The sequence below is a fragment of the Pyrgilauda ruficollis genome, unplaced genomic scaffold (genome assembly GCF_017590135.1).
Source record: "Pyrgilauda ruficollis isolate IOZ18807 unplaced genomic scaffold, ASM1759013v1 scaffold40, whole genome shotgun sequence".
Classification (NCBI taxonomy): domain Eukaryota; kingdom Metazoa; phylum Chordata; class Aves; order Passeriformes; family Passeridae; genus Pyrgilauda; species Pyrgilauda ruficollis.
In genome coordinates this window covers 10,840,851-10,865,328 of record NW_024525490.1, presented here as the reverse complement: position 1 = coordinate 10,865,328, position 24,478 = coordinate 10,840,851, and the positions used below count along the sequence as shown (strand labels likewise).

The 24,478-nt window shown below is 38.7% G+C and overlaps 1 protein-coding gene across 1 annotated transcript; it reads left to right on the top strand.

The window, feature by feature from the left end:
* Positions 1 to 1,035: 1,035 nt before the first annotated feature.
* On the top strand, positions 1,036 to 24,223 carry SLC17A5 (solute carrier family 17 member 5). The gene is made up of 11 exons (XM_041477492.1): positions 1,036 to 1,270; positions 4,513 to 4,709; positions 6,166 to 6,399; positions 6,873 to 6,960; positions 9,609 to 9,695; positions 10,912 to 11,030; positions 11,957 to 12,115; positions 14,336 to 14,468; positions 16,166 to 16,313; positions 20,918 to 21,008; positions 22,543 to 24,223. The coding sequence occupies exons 1-11, from the start codon at positions 1,210 to 1,212 to the stop codon at positions 22,678 to 22,680; spliced, it is 1,455 nt and encodes a 484-aa protein (XP_041333426.1). The 5' UTR covers positions 1,036 to 1,209; the 3' UTR covers positions 22,681 to 24,223.
* The last annotated feature ends 255 nt before the right edge of the window (positions 24,224 to 24,478 follow it).

The following is a 24,478-nucleotide window of genomic DNA, read 5'->3' as shown; positions in this document are numbered from 1 at the left end:
GAACAGGGTGAGTGGAAATGTCTCTCGTGTAGGAAAGAGCCTGTAAAACTTAAAAGATCTCCACTCTGCTGTTAGCTTTGACTGAGACTGAAAAATGCTGAGTCCAAGAGGAGAAGCTCTATTACATACCCCACAATGCTTATTAATCTATATTGGTGCATTTTCACACGTATTCCATCATGGGACTGGAGCACCTCCCCTGTGAACACAGGCTGAGAAAGTTGGGACTGTTCACCTGAAGAAGAGAAGGTTGTGTGGAGATCTCACAGCAACCTTCCAGCACCTGAAGGGGGCCTGCAGGGAAGCCAGAAGGACTCTGTCAGGAACTGTACTAATAGGACAAGGAGTAATGGGTATAAATTCAGATTGGAGAAATTTAGGTTTTACAGTAGGAAGAAATTCTTTACTGTGAGGGTAGTGAGACACTGGAACAGGTTGCCCAGGGGGGTTGTGGATGCCCCAACCTTGGCAGTGTTCAAAGCCAGGCTGGAGAAACCAGGTCTAGAGGGAGGTGTCCCTGCCTATGGCAGGGGAGGCTGGGACATGACCTGTAAGGTCCATTCCAACCCCTTCATATTCTGATTTTAAAACCTCACTCCAGCAGTTGTGCACTTCACGCACACACAGAGCAAAAGGACCATGCACTGCAGATACTGCAATTTATGATTAAATGGTATTTCGGTGGTTACAGAGAGACCCAGCGCCTGCACCTCGACCTTTCCTTGTCTGCCCGTGGCTGCCGCAGTGGACCCACACCGAAAGGCCGCTCGCTTTCACTGAGAAGCAGTCGCTTGTGGTGAATCAGCCTGATCAGATTTGTCCTAACTATGAGGAACATTTCCCTCAGCACTCGGGACACCGCGCACAGAGACATCCGCCACCCGCCTGTGGGCGCGTTCGTTCGGCAAGAAGAACCGAGGGAGCGGCCGCCCTCACTAAAGATGGCGGCCGAAGGCGGCCCGGCCACAGCGTGGCGCTGAAGCCGTTTCCGCCCACCCCTGCCCGTCACATGATCGCCGGGGCTGCGGCCGCCGCTGCCCGGCCCCGGCGGGGCAGAGCCGAGCGGGCGGGGAGGGGAGCGGCGGGGGAAACTGAAGCCGAGCACAACCGAGCCGAGCCGAGCCGGACAGCGCAACGCCCCCGGCCGCAGCGGTGGCGCCGGGCGGTCTGGCCTTGAGCGCGCTGCGCGGTCCGGGTGGCAGCAGCGAGATGGAGCCCGAGGAGGGAGAGGATCGCACCCCACTGCTGAAGGAGCCCCAGCCCGACACGGGTGAGACGGGCGGCAGCTGCCCCTGTGTGGCGGCGTCGCGTTGCCATGGAGGCGCGGGCCGCGAGCGCCGCTGTGGGGCCCGGGGTCGGTGCCGCCGTACACTGCCGGGGTGACGGGAAAAGCGGAGACGGGAAAAGCGGAGACGGGCCCGGGGGCTGCGGGCAGCGGTGACGGGAAAAGCGGAGACGGGCCCGGGGGCTCCGCCGCCCGCCCGCGCCGTTAGTGGCGTTCGGTGCCGGGGACGCCGCGGTGCCCGGCGGTGCTGATCCGGCACGGCCCCGAGTCCTGACAGCGGTCGCGGCTCTGCCGGTGGCTGGGTCAGGCGTTCAGCCCTGTCAGTCACCAGCCCTCGGCTCGGTGTCGTTGTAGTAAAGACATTCCAGCCCAAATACCGGTCCATGAATTAAAAGCTACCGGCGTCCACCGGATGGTGTCAAAATCTCATACGAAGGCAGAATTTGAGTTAAGGCTAATTGCTTGTTGCAAGTATGGAGAGGAAGGAAGGTGAAAGGATGCACACAGGTAGGAGAGGAGGCTCGATATACTGTCAGAGCTTAACAACAGAGCCCGCATGTTTATATTTGTCTGTGCTGTTTTGCTTCCCAGAATGTACAACCTATAAGATTTTTAGTTTCTTTAGCATGCCATGCAAAAATGCTCTAACCTACTTAGCAAATGTGCAACTGCATCAAGGGATCAAAGGGTGCTGCCAACAAAATGGCTTTAAAAGTGCCAGAAGGAGAGAATTTAAGCTCAAGCCTTCCTAAAGCAATATGTTCTTAAGTTTGCACAATGCATCAGGCTCCAATTGGAGGTGGCTCACCTCACCCACAAGGAAAACTATTGCAGATGAGCAACTTCCTTTAAACTGTCCTGCAACTTGCAGCACAGACCTTTTTTAACTGTAATTTAAGAGTCTTGGTAAATTATAGCTACAGTGCTTGAAAACATGCCCCTGAAATCAGAATTCACTATAGATATAGGACCAAAGACTGCTATTCAAGGTAAGACCTTGAACCCAATGCTTTAAACTTTGGTTAGCTGCTTTAAACTTTTGGGGTGAATGTCTGTGTCTCTGATTATATAGCACTCTCCTGAAACGCACCTATAATCTTCTATTCTGTTAACCTGATCTAATATTCTTAGATATTTCAAGTGCACATGATGGAATGACAGGGAACCAATAATTTAGTAGCTGTTTGCTTCAGACTTCAATTCTACATGTTTGTTAGGTGTTTTTAATAAAATGTTTACAGTTGGAGAAAAAAAATCTGACACTTGAGACATTTAGTTCTTGCACATCTCTTTTGTGAAGCTTGCTCTCCATGCAAGTTGTATACCAGTAAGAGCCTTATAGAAGAAGAGTAATGGATGTTCCAGTTAATCTGCATTTCCAAGGAAGGGTTATATCATCAGTGTGTTATTCAGCTTTCTGTTATTATTGTCTAACCTCAGCAACTACAAGAAGTGGAACAGTTAAGTAGGTTTACCTGTAATTATATTCATTTTTATAGATTATATGACTTTACATTGTCTGCTTAAGGCAAATTGCTTTTTAAACAACAAAGCTACTTGACCAGTTTTTGTGTAGTAAGTACTTCCTGTTCTTGGTGCCTGTTGTTTTTAATGTAAGCAATAAAATCTTGGCTGCTCTCCCTCATGTTATTTAAAATTCCAGGATGGCTTTTTCAAATGCTCCTGAGGCAAAACTTGCAATTACCATAGATCTGGAAGGGGTTTTGCATATTTGTACAATAGCCTTGTTTATTGTTTATTTATTAAATGAACATAGCAAGTGCAGCATCTCTGTGTCATTTTAACAACTTGTGCAGCCGTAATGAACTTCACATAAAGTTTGTCAGGATTAGAGACTTCAAAAATGGGAAAGTTCTGTTAATTTCATGAAAAACAGTCTTGCAGGAAGGCTCTGTTGGTGTTCCCCTTGAAAAATAAAATCACATAGGCGTATTCCTTCTTTCAGGGGAGTTACTGGGAAGGTATCTTTGTCCGCAGGGCATGTCCTTTGTTTCTTATTGCAGATCAGAAAATCCACTCAAGTGACATACTGCAGTAGCAGAGGAGGCTCTGGTCAGTCCTGTTGATAGATGTACTTGTTGTAGTCATCATTTGAACTCTGAGTATTGAAAGATGAGATCACTGTAGACTGATGCAAACTGATGTGATATCTGCTGATCTCCAGCCTTCCCAGAGTTTCAGACATCCAGGTTATAAAACTTCTCGTTAGTAACGTAGCTCCCTCACAAGAGGGGAAACTCTACGCTCTACTTGCAAATTCAGCAGATTGTTCAAGTAGTTCCTCCTCAATTTGACATTCCTGCTCAGTAGTTTCAGGCATTCCCAGTTCATAAAGAGTAGCTGCAGAAATTCAGACTCTTACAGCTCAGGTCTGGTTTGGGTCTCCTGGCACTGATGAGTGCTCTCTGCCAAATGCTGCTGTGTACTGCTGTAGGTAATCAATAACTGTCTTACAGTGCAGAGTCTGCCATCTGTGTATAAACAACTGACAGAGCTGACTTAATGTCACAACACAGATTTTATGCTGAATCTTAGGACTCATTTCCTTTGTTGCCTTGTGACGGCCAAGAGGGTGTACTGGGCAACTGGGAACCTATTACTGTTTCACAGTGCCACCACAGTGTTTGCCATTCCCCTTTTGGTAGTTTTGGCAGCTGTCAGCAAATGCATATTCCCTTGTAAGCAAATTTATAGAAGGAAAATTTGTCCTAGAAAACAGCCTGAAGTAGCAATGACTGTTCTTCAGCACTATTTTAGGAGTATTTGTATTTCTTGAGCCATTTTTGTGTATATTACAGGCTTCCCACTAATTGTTTTTGAGGTTTTTTTAAGTGTGAAATTCTGTCTTGAATGAATATTACAGTATTTTGGAGAGGACTTCTGAAACTGTGTTTCTAAATCCATTTCCACAGACCACACACTACCCATCCTCTGCAGTCCCCAGTCTAGTGTGGGTAGCTGCCTGTTGTCTAAATGAGGATTACATTTGCTTTGCACATCAGTATGAAAGTGGGGTTTGAAATTTTTTTCAATCATTTTCAGACTACACCCCTATGGAATGAACCCCTTAAGAAGAAAAATAACCTTGTCTCCTTGTTAATTCTTTATCTTACCCAAAGATTTCTGAGAACCTTTGTAAAAACTGCTGATGAATTGTTCTTGTTCTGTTAGGTCTGTTAAATATTTTTCTTTTGCTCTCGTTTCAGTCCCTGCATGCTGCTCAGCTCGCTACAATCTTGCAGTCCTGGCCTGTTTTGGGTTCTTCCTCCTGTATGCATTGCGTGTGAACCTCAGCGTCGCTCTGGTGGATATGGTAGAACCTAACACAAGCTCAGCAAAGAATGTAACTTCCAATGTGTGCCCAGAGCATTCCTCCACCATAAACGTTCCTCGCAACACTACGGTAAGATCTCAGACATACTGTCTTGTAATGTGGCATGTCAAAGCAGTTTTAGAACTCTGGGATAGACAGAACCATATTTGGGTGGCAAGAGAACAGGCTGGTTTTTACTGGATGGCCTTTCCAGTAGTTTTTTTAAAGCTATTCTGGGAAATATTAGCCTTAAATGACTAGCTAATTGAGAAGTGCTGTGCTCAGGGTCAGTTTTTTTACATACTTCTTTTCTGTGATATTCCTTAGAAATTGGCTAATCTGACCACGTAGATCTACCATGACTCACTGTTTGATATGCACTTGTCAATTGTTACTGTTATATCTGCGTCAGAGCTCCCATCACTGTCCAATTTGCCTGTTCTGTGTACAGTCACAATGGCATGAAATTTCATTACAAATTAACATGTAATGTTTCTCTCTTCACTTTTTCAATCTCTTTCCCAGATCATGCATTTTGTCTTTATATCATTTACCTCTGAATTCCAGTAATCCTTAAAATGTCACTTCCTAACTGAGCTGCCAGATATGGAAAAAAAGATTTCTTAAAAAAAACCCAACTTTGTGAATTTGAACTTGCACAGATCTTGTCTTGTAGTTGAAGTAGTCATGAGCACTCTTGCCATCTTCCTGCTTTCATTTTGTTTGCTTGTTTAGAGCTCATTTATTATTTATCACAAACAAATTATAATGGTGAACTTTATGGGAAGATCCTGACTCATCATTTCTGTGAAATGTGTGCTGCTCATTTAAATGTGGAAAAATTGGTCTTTTGGAAGGGATCCCAAATTTCAGAATCACTTTATTGGGCAGCAGTTCCTGTCTTCTTGCTGGCTTCCTTTATAGCTGCCGATTTCTATCTCCATCATCTTCACTTTTAGTGCTTTGCCCACTTTGTCCATCTTCCCTCTGTTGTGCTTCTCCCATTATTCCACCTACCCTTGTGAACCCTGTCCTTGACTGCTCTCCTTCTTTACATTAAATTTAAGCACCTGCATCTCCTTTTTTTTTTTTTTTTTTTTAATCCATAAATTTTCTGCAGGTAGAGCCTTTTTATAGAGCATGACAGAATGTCCACTCTGTGATTCGGAAGTGGGTTTGTACTCAGGCAGACTTACATAGTCAGTACCTGTCACCTAATCCAAGCTGTTAGAATTCAAAAAGGGATAACTGACAGAGCACTTTATTTCATGTAGATTTTCATACTTGGGTTAGGTATGTCCAAACAGATTGTAAACTGCCTGAACTAGCTTTTAACACAACTTTGATTGCAGTACACGTGAGTGTAGAGAAACCCTAGGGAGTACGTCAAAAAAAATTGAAATTTATCTATGAAGGACTAAATAGTTGATCAATATAATAAAAATTACATTGATTACATTGCATAAAATTACATTACATAAAATACAGTCAGAGAAACTGCTATCTTTAACTTACTGCATTTTGTTGGGGTTTTTTCTCTTCTTAGGGAGAAAAGTATTCTTGGGATGCTGAGACTCAGGGATGGATCCTTGGTTCTTTTTTCTATGGCTATATCATTACTCAGATTCCAGGAGGATATCTTGCAAGCAGAATTGGAGGCAAACTGTTGCTGGGGTTTGGCATCTTTGGTACCTCTGTATTCACCTTGCTTACTCCCTTAGCTGCAAATTTGGGAGTTGGCTACCTCATAGCTGTCAGAGCTTTGGAAGGACTGGGAGAGGTAATCATTTTTCCTCTATGTAATTCAAAAATGTATCTGAATAATTTGTTTAAAATTGTAGCGATTAGACTCTGTGGGGGTTGTTATGCTGGAATAGTATATGGATTGTTTCATTTTAGTGGCTTAATTTATGGTTTTTAGAATAATTAAAGCATTTGCACAATATTTCAGCCTAAGCTTTTCAAATAAGAAATGTAAGGATACCTGAGACAAAACTATTCTCATTTTTCAGAAACCAGGGCCTCGAAACAGTGTTGTTTGTATTGTTGTTGCTTTTCCAGTATATAAGCAGGAGAAATTAATTCTGCCTCCTTATTCTCATGCCTTGCACAATTTTTATAAGTGATTTCTTGGTAGACAGCAAACTCATAGATTGTATTACTGCTTTTTAATGAAGCATGCTTTGAAACATGTAAAGTTGAAGTGAGTTCTAAAACCCTTGCATTTCAACAGAATGAAATGGTGTTTTCTAGGGTGTTACCTTCCCAGCTATGCATTCAATGTGGTCTTCTTGGGCTCCTCCACTGGAACGCAGCAAGCTCCTTAGTATTTCATATGCAGGTGAGAAATTCCCACGCTGATAATGGGATTATAAATTTTTACTGTAGTAACAGGGAGGATTGACTTAAACCAAAGGGATTTATATTGTAAATTTTAATCAGCATTTAATCCAGAAAGTGCAACATTAAAGTAAATCTTGCTTTCCATTAATTTTCTTCATTTATTCATGGTTTTTATAACCTGACAAAAGGTATTGATCTACAAATAAGTATAAACTTGGGCTAACTTTGGTATAAAGTGGTGAAAATAATTACCGTGAAGCTGATTAATAGAAGATACTGTAAATAGAAAACACTTAGCATTAGGAACAAAAAAGCTGTGGCAGTCACAGGATAGAGCTGTTTGGTTGGTTTTTGGAGGGTTTTTTAAGTGTTCTTGGAGTAACTTGGGGAAGAAAACATCAAAGGTCCCATGTATTGCTGCAAGAGCTCCTTGTCAAAGTTGCGTACTCTCTGACCAGATTGTCCTAGATATTCTGTGTCTCGAAGGTGTTATGTTTGATATCACATTTACTTCTTTGAAGATACTTGATGTTAGACAGGATTTTTCATTTAGCAGCATGATACAAAATGTACTGAAAGCACAGTAGAGGTATAAGTTAGCACTTAGCAAATGTGAGTTGACACTGAGCAAAATACAGCAATTGCAATACATTTCAATTTGGGTTGACTGCAAGTCAAGTCTGTTCTCTCAGAAATTCTGTTGTTTAACTTTTGTACTTTGTGTTCGACCGACCCATGTATTCACTCCCTTCTTGTCAGTCTGGCTAAGTCAGTGAGACAGTGTAACTTTTAATGAACTGATGAGGAGAAACATTTACACCATCAGCTGATCCACTCGACTGACATAAATGCTTATCTAAACCAAAGCCACCCTCTGGTGCCCTTTGTGTTGAGATAAAGTCAGCTTCTTTGCAACAACTGTGGTTGGTCACACCCAGTGTTATTCCCCAAGTGAGGGACATGTTGCTCTTGCCCCCCTCCACTGAGCCTTCTTTTTAGAGGTTTATTGGTCAGTCACATTGCTCAGTGCAGTATTTGAGGGGCAGGTGGAAAATACAGGTTTCTAAATTTGCTAGTCAAAATTGATATTATTTCTTTGAGGATGACAAATTTTGTATTCAGTTACTGAAGTAATGGTTTGCTTTGCTCACTCTTATTAGTAATAATTTGGTTTTTTGTCAAGAAGACAGGTCTATACAATGTGAACTTCAGCTACAGTTTGTTAAGGAGCTAAGACAGTCTAGTGACTCACTTTTCTCTGAGGGATGTAGCCTTAATCCTATTTCCTCACTTTGCTCTGAACCAAGTGTCTCATCACTCATTGAAGTGACCCTTCAAAGAGCTACTTCACCTTATCTAATGCATCAAAAAACTTTTTTCTTTCTGTTCTTTAAAAAGCTGTTTTCTGCCTTGGTATTTAATTAAATCCATTTTAAAATAAGTCTTCTTCTGAGACCCAGCACACAAGTTAAGCAGAGCAAACAGTTGGGATTACATTCTACTACATTTAGCAATTGGGAACTTTTAAACTGCCCTTTTGTATTGTGTGAAAATGTATGCTAATGTACTAGTGAGAAGAGTCTGTGGCTTCGAACAGCCCATTGTTAGCAGTCAGGGTGGATAAAATAGCTTGTGTAATCTGGCACGCTGTTTTCCTTCCTTTCCTTCCACGTTGGCAGTCATGTGGTCTGTAGTTAATTTAATCATGGTCGTGTTGATTTTCTGAGAGAACGTGTGATTGAGGTTATATGTAGTTGTTATTTTGATTTATATTTTGCATGATGTATGTGGTTTTATTCATTGTTGGAGCCTTCTGCCTCAAATAAAAATTGTTTCCATGAAGATGAAGTCTAGGTAGCCAGAATATCAACATAATATTTTCTGAGTTGAGATTAAGTTTGGAGAATTAATTTTACAGCTAACATTAAGAGACAAAACCTACTGTTTATTACCAGTAGAGAGTCAAGTATGTAAATACTTTCTGGTTTAGATTTTGAAAGGGAAACACCTGCCATCCTTATTCTTTGCAAAATGTATGTTGAATTATAAGCACAGGAATAGTCTTTCTGGCTTTTGGCTTTATTCTGAACTAAAATCTGCTCATCTTTCCCTTCTCCCTTGATCCTGGACCCTGTCACATTCAGGAAACATGGAACTTGAACCTACTGGTTATATATGCATGACTTCTGCTTCCTGTTTCTAGCATTCCTGGTTTTGTGGAGCTGGAAGGAGATACGAAAAATGCAAACAGACTATATTGTCTCATTATACTCCCAAGGCCTTAATTATACTGTGTTTAGCTCTCCCTTGTTTTGCAGCAATACCAGTTGACTAATTTGCATTGGTTTAGATGTGTTAGCGCCATCACTTTATTGGGACAAATGTGACAAGAATGCTTATTTTTTATTGCTCGTTGCTTGTAATTTGGGCTTCTTAGGGCTTTATGGCTCTATTTGCTTGGAGCTGCCAAGGCAGCTCATTGTGCCTGTGTTTCTTTAAAGCAAAGCACAACCCTCTAGTGGTGGTGACAGTCTTTATTCATGATTTATTACAGAAAAATAAAATAACTCTGAAATGGCACTTATACTTAAGGGGTCCATAAGAGATCTAATTACTTTTCCACTTTGTTTTTCTTTCTTCTGGTAGGTGCACAGCTGGGAACTGTTGTGTCTCTGCCACTATCTGGTTTAATTTGTTACTATATGAACTGGGTTTATGTGTTCTACATATTTGGTGAGTTTGTGTTGTTTTGATTTTTCTTAATTATTAAAAGTACAATCCATATTCTTTTTGAAAAGCATATCACAAAAAACTTACTTTAAGTTTTAAAGGTGTATTTGACATGTTGGGTTGCTGTTTTATTCCTTCTGGGCAATTAGAGATATTTAAGGCTAAGTAGATTCCAGTGAGTGGCTCAATAAGCCTTCTTCCAGTGAGCAAAGCTGTCTCTGAGTTGGACAAAAGCTGGTACAAGTCAAATGCTCTTAACTCTCCCACCACTTGAAAACAACAGGCTGAAATTTCTTATCTGAAGTGTGAAATTGAGTTAATAACTTTAATCCCAGGAATAAATCTCAACTTTGAATGAAAGAATGTGTGAAAAGTTACTGCTGCTTAAAATGTAAACTGGAAAATCTCTAGCAGTCACAGGGACCCTGAAGGAATGCACAGCATGTTTACTGTGACTTACATTGTGGAAGAAGCTGAAGCAGAAAATTTTTGTTTTAACAGCATGTCTTAGCTAACGCCTTTTACCGGTCTGTTTACGTGTCTGAGCTATTTTATATTCTGCACAGGAAAGGGGGAATCAGAATATAAGACAAGAGTTACATTTTCCTCAAAAAAAGCCATCTCCAATTTTTTACAAATCACAAAGATTCAAACCAAAGAACTGAACAAAATGAAATAAGTTACATTGTTATAGTTGCATAAAAGTGCAGTTAATTTGGACTGATAATTGAAAAGTTACCTTTTTTCAAATGACAATTCTGGGGTTGGTTTAAGAAAGAAAAGGAGGAATAGTACATCAATTAAGTTGCCTGTAATGATATTCTGTATGTGTACACAGAGTATTTTTTGTGATTAAACTTAATGTGAGCTTTTTATTTCCTGAGAGTAAGCCATATCCTTTGTGGCTTTTCCATGTGACTGATAAAAATACAATTATGTATGAGCACACAGCTTTCTTGCTGTATGAAAAACTTCAAGTAGAGGAAGAAAAAGAGGAAAAGAAATAAAAAGAAACAATTCTGCTTAGTCATCTTCATTCTTTATTGTATTGTTAAGCCACTTTAGGGAACTAGTGTTTGTAAGTAGATAGATAGAAAAATAATGTTCATTAAAATTATATTAGAGTATTGAGAAAACACTTCTGACTATATCATCTGAGAGTATTACTCAATAAAAATGCTTTTTTAAAATTTCTTCACCCATCTTTTCACAACAATAGGTGCACTTGGCGTATTGTGGTGGTTCTTCTGGATGTTATTGGTTAGTGATACACCAGAAACTCACAGGAGCATTTCACATGCTGAAAGAGAATATATACTGTCTTCTCTAAAAGATCAGGTACAGCACTTTGGTAGAGACCAGCCTGCTTAAGTCTGAACATAAACCACAAACATGGTCACTAATGTCATGCTTTGTTTATGGTTTGTTACATGTTTTGTTATACTTTCTTATATGTTTATGTAAGCATGTTTGTGTTTAGAATAACATTCTTAATCTGAGATGGAGGCAGGATTTTGCAAACAATTTTTTTTTAAATAGTGCAGTTGTTAACTGGAAAACAATCAAATAATCAAAAGCATTTATAATAATGCTTTTTGTTACAGATGTTGTTGAGGTGCTTTATTTAAAAAGCTTTGTATTTAAAAACATGCTCAAATCTGTCATTTTATACTAGATCCAGACCTGTATAATGTCTTTAACATTTGCAATACAATATTTTACAGCATTTCTCTTTCTCAGTGTCATCTAGACTAAGAAATAGATTACTATTCACAGAGAAAATGCCAATGAGCCAGTTCCTGAAGCCTGCATAAGATTCATTCCTGTGACTGGGGGGATATGTATCTACAAACAGTGAAGTTGGCTGAGAGACTTAATCAGTTAATATCTAGGATTTAACAGGAAAGGTTCAGCTAAATCAACACCCGAGGGGTGACAAAATATTTAATTATTTGTAATAAAAGCAGAAGGCATCAAATTTCAACAAGGGAAGGTATAATTTTTGAATTACAAAATGTAGTAGTTGGTTTACTGTGGAATAGTAAACATCAGAGCAGTAACATACTTCAGTAAACCTTCATTGAGAACTGAAGACAGTAATTCATTCATTGCTGATGACTTGCATCTATCAACTGAGACTTATTTTGTGCCTTTCAGAACGAATCACGAGCATAGATTTGGTTAGCATCAAAACCACTGCATTTAGTAAATGTTCATATCAAAATCCTGATTTCCTTCTTTTCTCTTTGTCTCCTGTTTGCCAGCTTTCTACACAGAAGTCTGTTCCCTGGAGACCTATGCTGGGGTCCCTTCCACTCTGGGCTATTGTTGTGGCACACTTCTCTTACAACTGGACTTTCTATACACTTCTGACACTCTTGCCCACATACATGAAGGAGATCCTGCGATTTGATGCACAAGAGGTGAGATACATACAAATATAGTCATTTTCTTCTGAATCAAAGAAACTAAATCACCTGCTGTTTACAATGGAGGAAGCTGTTTAAGAACCTTGGAATATAAAGGTGTAGCTGGGAAATTATAACCCCACACAATTAAGCAGATGCATCAAATATGTTGCCTGCCTTATAATTTCCACTTTATGGACTTATTTGACATTTACCTTAGTGCTAGCTTTCAAGTTAAATTTTCTGTTTGAAGATGCATGGTACCCATCTTTACCTGCTCTGCTTTAAAACAGTAACTATGAAAATATTTCCCCTGTTATATGGCTTCTATGATTATTTCAGATTTTACACCAAGTTTTATGGCTTCTGAAATAGTCTCTACTTCTTTGCTAACTCATAAAGGAGAACATTTCCAGTTAAAAATAAAACTAAGAAAACCATTGGACAAGTGGCATGTTTGAAACTATTTTAAGGATGGGGGCGAAAGGGACCAGAGGGAAGTTTCATTCTGATAGGATCACTTTCCAGATTGTCAATTTCTTTCCTCAGTGAGCAGCACAGGTAAAATACCTTTTCTTACTAAGGTAACTGGATGAAACAAAACCATAGTCTTAAGGTCCAGATATAGTGTTTTCAAGGAAATTTTATAAAATTATTTATCAGGGAAAAATTAGGGTGGGAAAGATGGAATATTCTTATTTATAGCATTTACTTGACTGTACTGGTCTGTCTTTAATGAAAGAGTTTTGGTGATGGCATAGCTTACCTGGAGAAACTGGTATAGCTAAGATAAAAAAGTGCTCAGAAATTGCAAGAAGTTTAACATAGTCTTTTCCTGGTTTAGCAAACCAAACTAGTTTAGAGCAATCTGAAGATGAATGCCATCCAAGAAAGAGATGATGCCAGCAATCTTGGGAGGAGAAGATGGGGAGCTTTAGCATTAGAACAGAAGGCTGCATTAGGGTGAGCTGCAAAATAGTTGGAAAAAACTAACTGAAGTTGCTGGTTGGGCTCCTCATTATGGCTCTTCAGGTATTCCCTGAAGAGGCATCAATATCTCTGAAAGTCGTTTGCTACCACAGCTCTCAGTTGCATGTGTTTTGTAAAACACCATTGCATTAAATGGTAACAGGTTCTGCTGTGAAGTGGTTTCCTTTGTCACTGGGTTATGCTTTTTCTTTTTGGACTAGCTTAGAATACTGACTGTTGTGAACATCAAGAAAAACAAACTTGTTTAATAGTGTTGGACTAAGTGTTGCCACACATTTAGATGGAAATTGCATTGCCGTTTAAAATATTATACACTTGTTCCTGTTCAGTTTCCTTTCTAAAATACAGAAATTAGTTAAAAATAATGCTGTGTCTTTGAATAGTGCTTCAAAAAAGTTTTTTCATTACTGAGACTTTCTCTATTTTTCAAAACTTTACTTACTGTTTTTGAAAACTGAGCACTGAAATCCAACAGGCAGCGTGCTTAAGTACTGATAAAATGGACTCCAGGTGAGGATGAATTTCTAGTTTCACTTAAAATTAAAATTTCTAGGGAATCTTTCACTTCTTGGCAAATATACATTTCATACTAGTGTATGAAGGTCATACTATTGCTACTCAAATACCCCTTTTGAATCACAGATGAGATCAAATTATAGCTCTGTTATCAGTAACTATCTATATTTTTTTGGAAAGGCTATAAATGTGGGCAGTTTAGTAGTACCTTTTGTTTCCCTTCATCAGAAAATCATGTAGAATCAGGCAGAGGTCTAAGCAGCACATATTTAAAGTAGTGGGAATCAGCTGTTGACTTCAGTGTAAGTAATGTCAGATCCTGAATAACTCAGCTTTGAGATTGTGTCCAGCCTAGATATGATAAAAAGTCTGAGTTCTAGATTTTGTTTCCATTTACAGGCAGCACCAGATGTTTCAGCAGATAGATAAGGAATAATATAATGTAGCAGTAGTACAAAACCCAGAGATTCTGTGTAGTTTTCAAAATTCTGAATAATATTTACAGCTTCCACTTATTTTAGTAACTTGTTTGATATTGGTATCATAGAAACTTCCACAATCAGGTTAATGTCCACAGGATACCTTCAGTTACAGTTTTCTTTTTCCTGAAGTTTGTTGCTGATCTAAACCTTTGAGTTTTTGGTCTCACTGCATTGGTAGTTATGGATTAAGTCAGGATTGATTTGTCATTTTAGTGTTTTAACTGTCTTCTTTTAACGTCCTTAACAGAATGGATTTTTGTCTGCCCTGCCTTATTTTGGCTGCTGGTTATGTATAATTCTGTCTGGCCAAATTGCTGATTATTTACGGGAAAAACAGAACTTCTCCACTGTTTGTGTTCGCAAATGTTTTACCCTAATAGGTAGGTGCAAGTATCGTCTCTTGGAACATATAATCTTACAAAATATAATAATATCAGTTTGGGAAAATTTAAGGGCTTGTGGGAGTAGCCTAACATTCTGCTGTGAGATGAGGCAGCATTGTGCATGGCTTGAGAGGAACAACTCTATTTGTACATTAATGTGTCAGGAGTAAATCCTGTCTTTTTCCATGAGAAGCAGGCCTACTGGATAAAAGAACAATAAGAGATTGTCAAAAGCTTTTTTTAGGTCAAGATAAGCACAAGCAAACCAATCAAATAAATGGTCATGTAAAATCACCATAAAAGGGTGAATGAAACATTGTTATCAGAAAAGGTTTATCAAACTGACAGGATTATTGTTGTGCATGAGCCTGTTCTGTTGTTCAGTGTTTTGTTTATCTCAGACTAAAGTAACTGAATAGGAATACACTTGCAAAATTTACAATTGCCACCACAGTAGAAAGTCCAAACAGAATCCAAAATGGTCTTGACTAATTGGGCAGAGAGATGATCTGAAATCACCAGCAGATCAGCCAGATCAGGCTTTTAATGAACACAAGTAAAAGGCTGTATTTAGGAAAGAAGTCAATTGCTGAATAAAGAGGGGACAGTAGAAAAAAATTGAAGGGAAAAAAAAATACTGATTAGGCACAGGATCCACAAAACTTGCAGCCCAGTTTTTGTATGGTGATCCTTGCTGCCTGCTCAATTCAGCTGATTCAGTTGTTTTCTTTAAAGCAGCTCTTATAACAAATTCTCAGTCATTTTGTTTGTCTTCAAGCCTATGCTATTTTGGTGATTCAATTTACTGCAGGGCTGCACACCTCACACCCATGTTTGCAAAAAATGATGTTGTTTTAGGCAAAGCAGGACTTAGATTGGCTTCATCAGCAAAAGCGCGTACTTGCAGCTGTTCACAGAGGTCATGATGGGGTCATGGAAATGGGCTCTGGTACTGGGAAACAGCTACCAAAGTTAACTGCAGATAGGAAGCAGTGTGCATGAGCTCATGATGGCTGATAAGCTGTTTCCAGTGCCTCATGCAGCATCTCTACAGCTATCTTGGATTCACCCAGGGTTCACAGTGTCAGGGCAGCTTCAATTTATTTATAGCAATAAATAAAATTAATTTGTGAGGTAATTTTCAGAACTTGTTGATTTTTGTTAATTTTTTTTTTATCTAGTTTGTTCCTTGCCACTAGAGTGGGATATTTCTGACCTAGTTGCTGTTTCCTGAGAAAACAGTTTCGCAACCCATCTGCTCTTCCTTTTAACAAGGATATGTAGTGATAGGACAAGGGGGAATGGCTTCAAACTGAAAGAGAGTAGATTAGAATTAGATAATAGGACGAAATTCTTTACTGAGTGGGTGGTGAGGCACTGGAACTGGTTGGTCAGAGAAGTTGTGGCTGCCCCATCCCTGAAGTGCTTAAGGCCAGGCTGGACGGGGCTTTGACCAGCCTGATCTAGCGGAAGGAGTCCGTGCCAGTGGCAGGGGGCTGGAGCTAGATGGTCTTTAAGGTCCCTCGCAGCCCGAGCGGTTTCGGGCGCCGCGCTGTGCCGCTGTAAGGCGCGCCGTGCGGAGCCGGCTCTGTGCGCCAGGGGGCGGTGGAAGGTGCCGGGAGAGCGCTCGGCTCGGAGCCTCCGAGTGTCTCCCGTGTCCAACGTCCGCTGATTCTGAGGCTTCTGTCTTAAAGGAATGATCGGACCTGCGGTGTTCTTAGTAGCAGCCGGATTCATAGGCTGCAACTACGCACTGGCTGTTGCATTCGTGACCATATCAACAACACTAGGAGGATTTTGTACATCAGGCTACAGCATCAACCATCTGGACATAGCACCTTCGTAAGTACTGCTGAAACTGTTGTTAGTGCATGTGAAATGTTTATGACCCCCATTTTTTTCTTTTTGCATTGCTCGGGTGCCTTGGAAATGTGGCTATGGAGCATGTGCTGTACAGGCCTGGAGTGTAAACCCTCAGTAAACACTGACAGTTCCCTGGGTTTACAATATTAAGCACTGTGTTTACAAAAAGTGCAAGTTTGGCAGAGGCTATGACATAAACAATAGTTTAGAATAATTTCAGTTTTAATCCTGCAGTAACAAATTATATAATTATATATAAATTATATAATTTCTGTAGTTACAGATTTTAATTATAGACTTGATAGACTCTTGATTCATGTTTATAATAGACCACGTTTATAATGGTTTTTTGAACTGTACAATACAGTAATGTTTCATTGTTTTCAACTCTTCCATCGGAGCTATCAACCTCTGGTATGAACATTACCATATTTAAGCACTGTGCATTTGAAAAATGCTCTGTACATTGGAATCTAAATCTTGTTACAAGTAGTTTACCTGATTTGTCAGTAGGTAACAAATCAGGTATGTACTTGCTCTTAAATGAATAATTTTCAAGAATGGAAAGTTGAGACTTCAGGCTGTAATTTGTCCAGTGTGTTGCAAATTCATGATTGGGCAGATCTGTCAGTTTCCCAAAGAGTGTGTATGTATGTATATTCTTTTAAAAGTGCACTGGTAAAAGTCAAGTACTTTGCTGTGTCATTCATTTACCAGCACTTAGATGTGAGCATCTAAGATGTGAGCAGGGTCAAATGATTTTATGTCCAAAGAAAAGTGTGTTTCAGTATTAATGTGTAAAATGAAAGGACTTTAAGTGTAAGTGTAGAGGAAAAAATATTTTGTAGAAGTAGCATCTATAAAAAAATTCTGATCATCTAGACAACTTAGAGGAAACCTTGCATCCCAGTTGAAGATGGTATTCAGGCTTTGGCAATTGAAATGATGGTGGTCGTATCAACAGTCATGGATAATTTTTGACTTAACAAATGGATATGAAATAGTGGGAATCCAGTTAATCTTGGCAGGTGAGGTGAGGTAGTAAGCAAGAGGGGAGGCATCAATGGCCAACTACAAACAGCTTGTAAAGCTGATTCGAATATTAAAGTAAGAAAAATAGCTTCTGTGGTGCACTTTATTTTAAATCATTTGTAACTACAGACTTAGAAAATGTACTTAAAGCAGTTCTTCTGGGGTGTTATGGGACCACTACACAACTTCTCTTTCAAGCTTCGTTTTGCAGAAGTTACAACAGTTAGTTTCCAAAATATGTGTTAAATGGTGCTTGTTATGTGAGTACAATTTAACCTGTCCATGGAATGCAACAGAGATGTGACAGGAAAAAGGAAATCATGCAACTGTGGTGTGATTTACACATACAAGGAACTTCTGTATGTAGGCAATGGCTGAGGTTTCCCAAACTAGGATGTTGTATGTGTCTTCCAATTTTAGATACTTCATTTTGCATTTCAAATATGTGTATTTCAAGAGTCAATTTGTTTATAACTGTATTCAAAGTATTTTAGGTGTTGGAAAAAAAAGCCACAAGAAGAAAATGGTGTTACACCATGCCGATGCCTGTCAGCAGGCATAGTTAGTTATTTCACATGAACTGCTGCTGATCCCTCTGACCAAATCCCCCTCTATTCTTCCTGCCCTCGATAAAGTCCTGCTTTTTCCCTTTGCATTTGCACCAGACAAGTTCCTCTAGCTCTTCTTCCCTCTCAGACAGGCAGAAGGGAGCACACTGATTGCAAGAGGGTGTCTTGCTAGTTCAGAGACTTTGGCCCAGCATTGCCTCTAGAGGCAAGTGGCTGCATATGTGGGAAGACTTTCCTTGGTGGTGATGTGGTCAGGGTGAGTGCTGTTTTATTGAAATCAGTGATTGTCTATTCAGCACACGCATGCTTTACTTCAGGGTAAATCTGTTCAAATGGGGAGAGAGAAGGAAAAAAGTTCGTCCTTGTAACAAAGGTCATATTAAAAAATTTCTTCAGATACAGAAGTGCAAAAAACATCTGAGATGAGAAGAAAAAGACTGTCTTTCCTCTTCCCCCACACTTAATTTTTTGCAACTTGTCAGAACTTTGTTGGATGAAATGATCAAGGCAAATATGCACAATTTCAAGAAAATGCTTGACATAAGTGTAGAAATCTAAAAATAGGGTCTGCATAAAATTGTGAAGGAAGCATTGGTAAAGAGTTTACTCAGAGCTCAGTACTTATTTTTCATAATTTACTGAAAGACATTAGAAAAACCAGAAATTATTCAAAGCAGTTTCAAAATTCACAAATGCCCATTTAGATTGGTTAAAAGCATGCTGCCAAGAATAGCAAATGATCACTTTTTGCTACTAAAACTTTCATTATATCAAATAAATAATTATTATACTCACAGGAAAAAAGTGAAGTAAAATACTGATGCTTAATTAGCAAGAATATTTGCTATGTGGTTTTGGTTGCTAACATGTATTTGTTATGCCATTGGTGAATTGGATTGGGGAAGGGTTGGGGACAGGAGAGAGACAAGATGGTTCTTTTGGGGAATATATATTATATTTCAGCTCTCTACATCAGTACCTTTCTATTTTTACACATTTTAATATTGGTGTTACCATGATCCCTTGTAATATTCATGTGGCTCTGTTGTACACTAAATACTTCACATAGCTGTTTTTTTTAACTCTTGATTTTACTACTTGAGTGCTCTGCAAGTTAATTTGTATTTGGTTATCCCCACTATGCCATAAGAACCTGACCAACCAGCCTGCTATTGGTTCTGGTCTACAGACATGTCACTTTTTGCTTTCCCTTTTCATATGGGAGTTTCCACAGTGCTAAGGGAGTGCCATCACAGTTATCTGCATCAAACAGCGAGCACTATCAAGAATGCAACCTATGTCAGAAACACTGGGCATAAACAGAGGCATTTAGCCAGCCATTGGTTGCCAAAGATCTTTGTTGACCAGAGAAACTATTAAACTATGTTTAGTTTTAAAAGTGTCTGTTAGCAGTATTGTAGTGCTTAAACATGTTGAAGACATTTAAAGTACATTTGGTTCTACTTAAAGGCTTTAAACAGGGTTTTGCTTTATGTGCTTATTTTCCTAAGGGAAACTTTTACACTTTGACATTCAGCTTCATAAAGACCTATTAATTCTAAACCACTTTCCAAGATAGGAAGACTGCATGCTAGGTTTATAAGAAATAAAGAAGTTTTAACTAAAGCATTGCCATGCTTTAACCTGATATGTAGTGCAGAGTTTCAAGAAAAAAAAACAATTAGTAGGCTAGATGATTGTTTCCCTTTCTTAGGAAAAAAACACATGTTTTTCTAATACCACTGGAATGAATATTGCAATCTTTTGTAACAATGCTGTATGGTTGAATTCTCCTGTTTTGGTAAAGAAAATTCCAAAGCTATGAATTTCTCTTTAGTGATGAAATATGTTTCTGTTATGTTAATATTGGTGAGGACATACTTTTACTCTGAACAGCCTAAAATGATCACTGGGATATGATTCCTTTCTCTTACGGTAAACTGCAATTATTAGTATTTTGTATGATTCTTCGCCCAACAAATCCACCTTGAAAATCTAAAACAGGGATCTGTGCCCTGGTGGTTAGAAGGTCAAACTTCTGTGGAACATCTGGCTCTTATTTCTCTTCAGTCTCTCTCACAAGTCTGCACTTGCGGTACAGTTTCAAACTTTCGGTATTGCAACATGCCTGTGAGAGAGATCTTGAATTGCTTAGAGATGAGGTGCTGAGACTCAGATATTAAGCAAGTTACCAGCTTTTCCCAGCAAGTTTTTATGGCCACTGGTGCATGCACATACATTTGTGTGTGAGAGAGCGGCACATTCATGGAACAGGAGCCCTCAGAATGGAGCTGCAGGAACAGCAACCAGCAGAACTGGTTTAGTCAGACCCATTTCCCCATTGGCCTTGACCCACAGAAAGCTGAAGGGAAGGACTGCCACAGCACTCTGAACTCCTGTCTTTGGAATATACACTTTGTAATGTAAGTGGGGATATCCAGGCACACTGCTGATGGCAAACAAATTTTTAGCAATGAAACCTGAACCAATGCTTACTGTTGGCAAACAGCACTTTGTTGTACTTCTTCTTGTCTTTCTGCTTCAAGGCATGCAGTGTGTCTTTAACTGCTCCAATATATCCACTCCAGACAGTTTGGTTGTGGCTTAGCAAAGGGGATGTGAGTTTGGATTGTGGATCTTCAGCAAAGCCATAGGCAATTTAAGTTAAATTCCATAACTAGCCTCTGAAATATAAAGACATGCAGAATAATTTAGGTAGAAAAGGATCTTTAAGATCATCACGCCCAGCCATTAACCTAACACTGCCAATTCCACCACTACACTATGTCCCTTAAAATGTATGTGCCAAGCTGTCAGTGAGTTGTTATTAGAAGAAAATTAAGTCATTCACACTGGAATATTTGTGTTTTAATTTCTTTTGTGTGATCAAGATGAGGCCTACATGATCAAGTTAGACAGAATTGTTTCCATGATTGATAAGCCTTACAAGTTAATAAGCAGTGTTAACAACTTCTCTTGCAGGTATGCTGGAATTCTCCTTGGGATCACAAATTCTTTTGCTACTATCCCAGGAATGGTGGGGCCAGTTATTGCCAAAAGCCTCACTCATAATGTGAGTCTGTTTATTTTTTTTTTCCCGTTGTTATATTTTTATCTCAGTTGAAGAGAAATTCCCTCTTCTCAAGCCTGCAGTCCTTAAATGAAACATGGGTTACAGCTGTAAGTCACATTGCTCCATTGTTGTGAATTACTTAATTCCTAGCTCTTATTTCTCTTATTTTCCTGATTCTGATGAGGAAAATAAAGGTAAAATCAAAGACCTTTGTAAGAGTTGAAAATTTTGCTGACTCACCCCTTATATTCTCTAGGAATAAAATGAATATATTTTTATTACAGTAGAACTCTGATAAAATGCCAGCTAGATGAAACATTTGTGGTATTGTTTTATTAAATTAGAACAAGTTCTTGCTTGGTTTTTTTTTTTTAATTAGGCTCTCATGTGAAGTGTGGACTTCTAATGTCAGCACTTGTTAGATAAGTGAGAAACTAGATTCTAGTGTTAGATTTGACTAACAAGGTGGTGTGGTGATTTGGATAGAAAAAGGGAAGCACTGGGGCTTTGAGGAGTTTTTGATTACTATTTTCTCAATGAACATGTGAAGATGAACAATCAATGAACATTCTCCTTTTCAAGAAAGGGAGATGGGCTTAGTGATACACTTGAAGAGATAAGTGATGCACTTGGGAGATAAGCTTAGTGATACACTTGAATTTTTTGGAGTTGGAGATCATTCTAAAGATCTTCTTAAAAATCACAGGATCACAGAATATTCTGAATTGGAAGGGACCCACAAGGATCTTTGAGACCAGCTCTTAAGTGAATGGCCCATATGAGGATCAAACTCATGACCTTGGTGTTATTATCACCATGCTCTAACCAAAAACAATCAGAAAATATTCATTAATACTTTCCAATAAAGTCAGTTCTTCCACATACCTTAACAAGTGAGTTGTTTTAGGGTATTTTTGTTCAGTTTAGTTGTTTCCCCTCCATACTAATGCACTCTTCAGGTATTCTGTTTTTGTAGTAAGATCATTTATGGTTTTGTTACAGCATCATCTGGAACTTAAAAAAAACCCCAAACCTTTAAGGCATCTATAGATATTATTTCTTTATTTGAAAAGGAAAAAAAAAAAAAACAAACCCAAAAGTAGCTACCTTGTTTGGACCAAAAGGCATATGAATCTGGAATGTTCATATAGTAGTCATTAGGCATAGCTTACTGCACAGTGCCGGCCACTTCAGCTCTTGGATCACCTGATCTGAAAGCCAAGGTAGTGAATCCCTTACAGTAACATTGCATTTGTATCAATGGTTCTGCATCTTGGGAGATTAACTGATCCAGGCAGGGTAATGTAGTTCTGATAAGACTGTCTGTGTAAGCTATATTATAAAACTGAAGTTGACTTTACTAATGATTTCATCCTTTATGTTTATAATGCTTTTATGTTGCTGTGAAATCATGCTGAATGGCATTTACATTTAAATAGGCAAGACATATAGCATCAATTTTAAAATTACATTTTCTTTAGTGTGAAGCTGCAAATTGACCTCATTTTTTTTTTTTCTTTCCTCCATTTGACAGAATACTGTGGAAGAATGGCAGATGGTTTTCTATATTGCTGCCTCTATTAATCTATTTGGAGCAATTTTCTTTGCATTATTTGCAAGTGGAGAAGTTCAGGACTGGGCAGTCAGTGGATATCACTTGCATAGAAACTGAAGGAGATGTTGAAATACCAAAGCTGTGCTAAATCCCGTTGTGCTCAGAACTGTGTGACCGGAAAAGTGCCTTCCCTGCTGATGCCTAGGAGTCTTCAGAGCTATTCAGTTAACTACTTTATCTCTGCATCTTTTGTACTGAAAAGAATCTGGCAGACTGTGTTCTATTTCCTAACAAGAAACTACTTGGATTAACTATAGAAATTTCATGCTAGGACTTGATATCAAATATATGATCAGAGACATTTTAAATCTGTGTGTTAGGCTCTAATACTTTCCAGTTTTTAATTAATATTTTCTGAATTAGTATGTAGGCAGATGTTTGCTGATACTAAAATGAGAGGAAAAAGTAAAGTGATTTTGTAGCACTGTGAGGAGGAATGACATGCAAAGAATTATACCCAAAAATGTGTTTTGATTTCCATTATGAAACTGATAGTTTTTTTGCTGTTTAAAAAATTGTAGAAGAGCTCTAGTTTCATACAATCTTTTATAGTGATTTTATTTTGTCATTGTTTTAACAATGGCTAACTTCTATTTTATGCACAAGTTTTGAATATATAAACATTCCCTGTTTCCTGAATACAGTTTCATAACTAATACACAGCAACAAAGAAGTAAATGTAGCATTGGAACTGAGAGAATAAACCACGTGTCCTCTGTGGTGCAGGTTTTTCAAAGAGACCTTATTTTTATTTCTCTCTGCAAAGAAGAAGCAGTGCAGCTCAGTGGTTTAAATCTAGGCAGTGTACAAGAGTGAACTACAAATAGAATATCTGCATGATTACCTTAAAATAACTTTCAGTTTGGCAATAAATTTTTTGTCCCTTTAAATCAACGCAGTGGAATTCTTTCCTCCTGCATGTAGATATGTTTGTCAGCTTGTCAGTGTAAATGAAATAAAATAAGGCCAGTGTAGCAAATAATGAGGATAATCAATTCTCTAACAGCCTTGTTTGTTAGTCAGATAAAACTAGAGTATAAAAGAACTAGTGCAACAACCTGGTGCTGTTACTCTCCTATCAAGATAGAATTTGACACTCAAGAGCATTCTTTGCACAACACGCACTTAAATGCCACAGAGTAGGATTAAAAATTATAATAATAGTGGCCTTGTTAAGAACAAATGGCTGAATAATGATAGAGCCACAAAGCAAAGGAAAATTCCTGTGCCAAAGATTCCTGGATTGGAGCAATTAGATAAAAAGGAAAAATCACTGGGCTCTGGGTTTTTCATTTACCACCAATCCAAAAGAAAAGCCCAGTACTAAATCTGCTCCAGTGGAGCCTACCTTCCTTCATTTCTAGGAAATGGCATCTGCCTCTCCTTTTTAGCTTTAAGAGCCATTTTGTTTTGGCCTTCCTTGAAGTGTCATGTTCTCTGATGGTGGATTTAAACTGTGTTTAAATCTCTGTTTGTGTCTGCAGCATTTCCACAATAAACAATGTGTTGTTCAGATTAAATTAGTACTTATTCAGTGGGAGTATGTTAAAACTATATTGTGTCTTCAGTGTTTCTACAATAAATGGATTGAATATTTACATGTGCATCTGTTGTTGAAAATTACTATCTCCCTGAAGTTAAAATATCATTTTGAAAGTATGCTGAACAACAAGGTTGGTGACTAGATTAAGGAATGGTTAATGTTTTCTTGGAAAATTACCTTCCTCAGAAGTTTTTTGTCTGGCTTTACAGGTAAGTATTATCTTCCACCTGACACCGTATTAAAAGTAATAATTGCATTTTATGCAAAAATAAATTTGTACTCTTTCAGTATCTTTGGTTAAAAAGTAGGGGG

Excerpts from the sequence above, each read along its gene's own strand:
- SLC17A5 (XM_041477492.1), top strand. The coding sequence starts at position 1,210 with ATGGAGCCCGAGGAGGGAGAGGATCGCACCCCACTGCTGAAGGAGCCC. Across the intron at positions 6,961-9,608 it reads CCTTAGTATTTCATATGCAG|GTGCACAGCTGGGAACTGTT; the intron begins GTGAGAAATTCC and ends TTCTTCTGGTAG. Across the intron at positions 14,469-16,165 it reads CAAATGTTTTACCCTAATAG|GAATGATCGGACCTGCGGTG; the intron begins GTAGGTGCAAGT and ends TCTGTCTTAAAG.